General features: G+C 31.0%; 1 protein-coding gene across 1 annotated transcript in view; it reads right to left on the reverse strand.

Annotated features, from left to right (window-relative positions):
• Positions 1 to 2,855, reverse strand: part of LOC110098748 (cytochrome P450 714B3) — a gene marked incomplete at its 3' end in the record, with an annotated part of 6,730 nt that extends 3,875 nt beyond the window's left edge. Inside the window, 2 exon segments of the mRNA XM_020825660.2 lie at positions 537 to 763; positions 2,508 to 2,855. Coding sequence (XP_020681319.1) covers positions 537 to 763; positions 2,508 to 2,787 — 507 coding nt within the window.
• Between the last annotated feature and the right edge of the window lie 3,932 nt (positions 2,856 to 6,787).

Consider the following 6,787-nt stretch of genomic DNA (forward strand, 5'->3'; position numbering starts at 1 on the left):
TGAAAAAGGGATTTTTTTTTTTTTGGGGGAAAATTAAAGCAAGACATTGTTCTTCTTCAAAAAAAAAAAAAAAAATCTTCTAAGAATGCCGAAAATAACCTTCGTATAATAGTGCGTACTGTACTTTTATGTTTATGAGCCTAAGTTCTAGCACACGCAAGTCGAAGTATATACTTTATAAGATACAAAACCTATTTCTTTGAGGATCCGTTGTGATAACGACAAAGATTTCTACATATCCGACAAAATAGATCGAGAATATCATAATACGATAAATCGGCCCATATTGGTTTACTAATAGAATGACCCTATACAACTCAAAATTGAGCTTTCGATAATCTTTTATGACGGCGAGCACAATTATTATGAAGCTATTTGCTACTTTGGTAAAATAAAAAAATTTAAAAAATTTATTTTTTTCAAATTGTGTAGAAAATCATGTAATCTATAATCTATATGAGCAATTTTCTTAATTTCTTGACAACAAAAAAAAAAAACAATAAATAATGTTGCAAAAACCTAAATGACAAAATTACCTTAACCTTGTCCATGAAGAACTCCGGTGCAATAATTTTTCTCTGATAAGCCCATAATTCCCCATTAGATTTGAGAATTCCATGGCCAAACAGAGGCTCATGTGTCTTTTTAAGATAAGTGGCCTTCCCCAAATCTAAAGATTTGCATAAATTCATTTCTTTCACTAAGTCTGGTTGGCTCACATGTAACATTGGTACATTGCCCATTGTATACAAGAATATTGGACCTGCAAAAACATATCAAAATTATTTTTTTACTTTCATTATTTATGAATTGCCCCAATAACATCATGAAGGTGTAATTTTTTTTTTAAGTGTAAAGGATAGAATTATAATTTATGTATATGTTAGGGGGAGTAAAGGAAAATAAATTTCTCGAATTATTTTTCTTAAAAAAAAAATGAAATGGATCACTAAGAGACAATCATGTACATTACCTTATCTTTTTCATGTCATTGTTGCTCATTTCAATAAGACTGACTTCCAGCTTCCATATATTTTAATTTTGTCCGTCTTTGCGCTTTAATGTTTGTTTTTTTTTTTTTGAAAAGTATGGAAATTTTTCGGCAATCATGTTAAATCAAGCAAGTAGTCCACTACTTAGTCAAAAATGGGGGCTAAAGATGCGAATCAAACAAGAGGCATGCTTGAATTTTGATTTTAAAATGAGTGGGGCTAATAAATCAAGATTTATGTAGGAAGATATGATTTTTTATATTGAAAACTTGATTAAGTTTTCGTTTGGGATGGCTTTCTTATTGTTTATTAAAACAGCTTTGTGGTACAAAAATTATAATTTTTATACTAAAAAGCTGATTCAAGAAGCAATACTAAAATTGTCCTAAATGAAACCTAAGATTTAGGCTATGTTTGGGATGGCTTTCTTATTGCTTCTTAAAGCGGTTTTTTAGTATAAAAATTTTATTTTTTGTACTAGAAAGCAGTTTTATGAAGCAGGAAGAAAGCCGTCCCAAACAAAGTCTTAAATTTCATTTGGGACAACTTTCGTATTGCTTTATTAAACAATTTTAGTATGTTTTTTTTAAAACAAAAATTGTATTAGAAAGCTGCTTTAGAAAGCAGTAAAAAAGTTGTCTCAAAGCCTTAATTTTTGACGGTTTTCTTATTATTTTTAAAAGCAACTTTCTATTACAAATTTTTTAAAAGCTATCCTTAATGAAATCTAAGATTTCGTTTGGGATATTTTTTTTTTCTATTTTTTCAAGTAAATTTTTAGTTAAAAAACTTAAAATTTAAAAGATTTGTACTAAATTTTTTTTAAAGAAGTAGTAAGGAATCTGTCCCAAACTACGCTTAACTCATTATTTATCATAAAATGATGAATAAAAGAAAATTTTGGACGCTTTATAATGAAGAGTTGGTTAGCTAAACCTTTATCAATACGACAAAAAAGAAAAGTTTTGATCTTTGATAATGAAGATGATGAGTTGATTAGCTCAGTCTTTATTAAGAGAAAGTTGACCTAAAAAGGCTGATTTTTATAATTCAAATATTTCTCAGTATCATCAAAATCATATATAATAGTTTTTTTATGCATAAATATATTCTAAAAAATATCTTATAAAATTCTATAAATATTTTTTATTGGTTCTATATGCTTCTTGCATCTAGATGAAAGTTAAGAGTGGTAAAATTTTCTTATAGAATAATGCTTCTCAATTCCTTTCCTTGCACTCCACACCTTTGAAGATTGTGCATTTTTTTTAATGATAAAATAATTACTGAGGATGACTAAAAATAGCCTTAATGACTATGTTTCAATGATCATTAACACCACCTAGATTTGAACCCTAAAAAAGGACCAAAATGAAGGCAAAGAGATCTTTGCTATATCAAATAATAAACATATTTTTAAATATTGTAATTTTATTTTCATTTTTTTATTGAATTAAAAAGTATATAATTTTCAATATATCATAAAACATAAACAAATAGTAGCAAAGCACATACCATACTCTTTCCTCCATTGCTCAAAGTGAGGGAAAATAACAGAGGCATAATCATGCCTTATGGTCTCTTCTCCCTCTTCTCTTCTCTCCTTCTTCTCCATTAAAAACCTCTTCACATCCTTCAAGTTTCCATGGAGGAAAGCCGCCGGCGGTCCGGCGATCCCTTGAAGCCTTAGCTTTCTCCTAATCCTCTCAGGCTTCAACCAGGAGAAATAGTAGAAGTGTAGAGCAAGGCCACACAGACATAGAAGCAGAAGAGAAAGCAAAAGCTCCATCGCCATTTCACTCTTTTACTTCCTCCTCCTTAAACTCTCTCTCTCTCTCTCTCTCTCTCTTTATATATAAATATATAATTGATGATTAATATGGATGTGAAATATAATATTGCATATTTGCATAGAAAAGGGGGTGACTGACATCAAATGATATAGATGGAGAAGACTAATTTATTTTCTTAATAATATATTATATAATAAAGATTTTTATAGATATCATTGGTATAACTCACTTTATTATTAGGCATTTTTTTATTTTATTTATGATGTTTGAACTTTCAAGACATGATAAATACAAATTATTATAAAAATGAAAGCTATGATTGTGGAGTTCTTTTGTATTGACCAATGTCAACATGTGAGTTCATTTGTTATATGTTACTCATCCACATCTTATCATCATATTAATATAAAAAAGTTAATTAACTTAGGTTAAAAAGTTTGACTTTCTATGTCTCATAGTAACTATAATTAATTAAGGCTTCGTTTGGGACAATTTTCTTGCTGCTTTCTAAAACGGATTTTTAGTACAAAAATTTCTAATTCAAAAATTTTTTGTATTAAAAAATTGTTTTAGAAATCAACAAAAAAGTTGCCCCAAACGAAGCCTAAATGTGGAAATTTTATTACGTCCGGTGCAAGGACGTAGAGGAACGTCCGGTCAGAGGCAATTTCCCGCCAAAAAACTAGGTATTTTCTCGGTACAACTAGTTATTATTTGATAATAATGAGGAATACCGTTCTCTGAAGACAAATACCGAGTTATGCCGAGCTGTACCGAGAAATACCGAGTTGTACCGAGTTTTTCTGGGAAAAACTCGGTACAACTTTTGTATAACTCGGTTTTTTGCTTGGTAAAGCCCGGTATAACTCGGTATTGGATCTTCAAATGATGATATTCTTCGTTATTGTTTGATATTGCTCGGTATTTGCTCGGTACAACTCTTTTTTTTTTGCAGGAATTTGAGGAACGTCCGGTCGGAGGACGTAATAATTGTTCCTAAATGTGACTACATTTTTATTTTTTTTCTTTATGAGATTACTTGAAATAAATGGTAGGGAAAATTGATGATTGAAGTAATGGTTGGTGGCATGTTAATGAGTTTTTTTTTTTTTTTGGTGATGAGAACCCATAGAAAAATACAACGTAGTGATTAGTGAAGAATAGGAGCATGTTAGGGCAAGGCATCAACGACAGTTCATTGGGACCAAGCATTGCTGGACTACCATGTGAATGATAAGGAATACATGATGTCAATGCAGGAAAATCAAAGCAAGAAAGTTTTCTGGTGAATTTCCGGCGAACTAAATTTCGACGATAAAAGAGAATCGGAAAAATTTTCTGTCCAGCGAAAACCTCCCACCTGAGTTGCCCCGCCCGAACCCGCTGCCCAGAAGCCCCCACCTGATCGCGGTGCCGGCCCGCACGGGGAATTGAACACATAGACACTTTTCGTTTCAAAGTGTCAAACACACTCTAGTGTGGTTAAAATGTGTCTAAATTTATAATATTTCCATATTTAAATAAACTATTCCATAAAAAGATTTAACAAAAATTAAAATAAGTTATTACCATTAAGATATTAAAATTTTGCTTTTAAAATCATAAAGTTTTAAAATTATTAATAACCAGTTAAGGTTGTTATTATATTATATTCATTTAAAGTTATTAATAAAATAATAATTTATAGTGTTATTAATATTAATATTAAGTTATTATTATAGAATAGTTTAGTTATTAATAAATAGTTAATTAATTATTATTAACTTTAGACAATTACTTTATATTATTTTTATATTAAATTTATTAAATGAATTATTAGTTAAATGCTATAAAATTAATAATTAATGAAATTACTGATATATAATCTTTTTCAGAAATTATTAAAATTCATGGAAAATCCGTCGAAAAGCTGCCAAAAAATATTCCTGAAAATCATTCAGAAATATTTGATCTTTATCCGTCGGAAAGCTGCCAGAAATCCGTCGGTAATGAGCGATTTTCCTGTAGTGTGTGAACTTATGGTGCTAAGTGTTAATTGAACTAAGGTCTCGTGAACGAGAAAAGAAGCTTGCTTGGTCCAAAGATTCGATTAGAGCTTGTTCGGGCTAGTTTGAACATCGCAATCAAGATATGTATATGAGTTCGAACCAATTCAAACTAGTTTTAGAGGTCTTTAAATTCAATTAAAAAAAACCTACAAATACATTGGCTTATTCCTCAAAGGGGTAATTTTATCCAAAATTAAATTTGGATTATATTTCTCTAATTTAATAGATAACGGTGAAATTTATCCAATTATGAGTATTATAATAAATTAATTTAACAATGATTAAAATTTATAATGGTTAAATTTGAATTAAAAAAGTTTTATTTTATTTTATTTAACTAAACTAATTAGGATCACACTAATCCTACTTAAATTTATGTGAAGATTCACATGCATATTTTTCTGTTTGGACTGATTTGATTGGTTGGAAATTGGTCTTTATTTGGGTCCAAAGGTCTGCCTGCAGGCTACCAGAATCTGTGACCGCATCTCTCTGCCACTTGATGCCTTTCAATTGTACTATTCTGATTCTCAAATATTTTGGACCTCTGTTCCCTTTTTCTGCTACAATCACGTGATTGAAATGAATTCAGTTTCTATTTAGAAAATTAAAAATTTATAGAGGGGGTTTGATTGATATAACAAATAAATATTGGTAATTATTTATGCTTTATTTATGACATTTTTCTTACTATTTTAACTTTTAGTACAAAAAATTTTATGATATAAAGTTGTTTTCTAAAACAGGTCATTTTCTCGTATCAGAATTCTACCCTCTTCGGACCCGTATCAACCCGTCACGACCCGCTAACCCGTCTTTGTCTTGCCGGAAGGAAGTCGTTGAAGGAGGCGTTGGTTGCCTACAACATATCAGCACTCGACTGCTCACCGACGATTGTTGAATGAGGATTTGATTTTGCAGACAAATGTCATCGGGCAGGATGGGACCGTGCAGAGAGGCGGATGACGAGGTCGCGGGAGAGCCGGGGGGCGACGAGGGGGTGATTGTGGAGCTAGCCTGCGGCAGTGCGGCCTGCGGGATTTCCAAAATCCGATTTCATTTACAACGGCTGGTCGTGTCGGTTCCGGGTGATTCTTATGTTTTTAGGTCATGGTCGAGCCAAATTTTTGGGCCGTGTCAAATATTGACACCCCTCCCTATTGGTAATCATTTTTACCTCGTAAAAATAATTTGAATATCCTAAATGTAACATGAACTAATTGATCCAACAACTCAAATATAAGTCTAGAGAAAGCCCTCATTGCTCAGTAAATTCTCAGAATGTTAAAGAAAGATCAAAGAGGCCATATAAGTTTAGTTAGCACTACGAAGTTCCAACAAAATCATCAAAGGGTTCAATACATCCATTCTAATGCAGACATGGACCAATGATTTTAGGTATAAGCATAACATCAGAGAAAAGCCGGGAGAAAGCAGATCGATAAAAATCACTAAAGGATATAAATTTCGTTTGGGATAGTTTTTTTTTTTTATTTTTTAAAGTAAATTTTTAGTACAAAAATACTTGGTTCAAAAAATTTGTATACTGGGAAAATTGCTTTAAAAATTTGTAAAAAAGTTGATCTAAACGAAGCAATAGTAATGAGCCAAATTAGCATCAACATAGCCTAACTATATCAAATTAAGAATTCAAAGTAATAATAATACCTAACCTTATTTTGAGTAAGATATTTGGATGCTTGTGTTGTTGTGCGGAGCTAGAGGTTGGAGCTGTTGATTTTGGAGCTGCAGGTGTTGTTGTTGTTGTTATTGTTGTCATCTTATGTGACTGTTCTGTTTGTCCTTGGTTTTTTTCCTCTTGTTGTAATAGATAGGATCTCAGACTCTTTAGGTTTTATTACAAATGTTATATTTTTACAGAGTTTATGATCCTCTAAGGACTTGTAAATTTTTTCTTATGTAACACGTATGCCTCTCTGTGAATTTTAAATTA

This window comes from Dendrobium catenatum, unplaced genomic scaffold, assembly GCF_001605985.2.
Source record: "Dendrobium catenatum unplaced genomic scaffold, ASM160598v2 fragScaff_scaffold_740, whole genome shotgun sequence".
NCBI lineage: Eukaryota > Viridiplantae > Streptophyta > Magnoliopsida > Asparagales > Orchidaceae > Dendrobium > Dendrobium catenatum.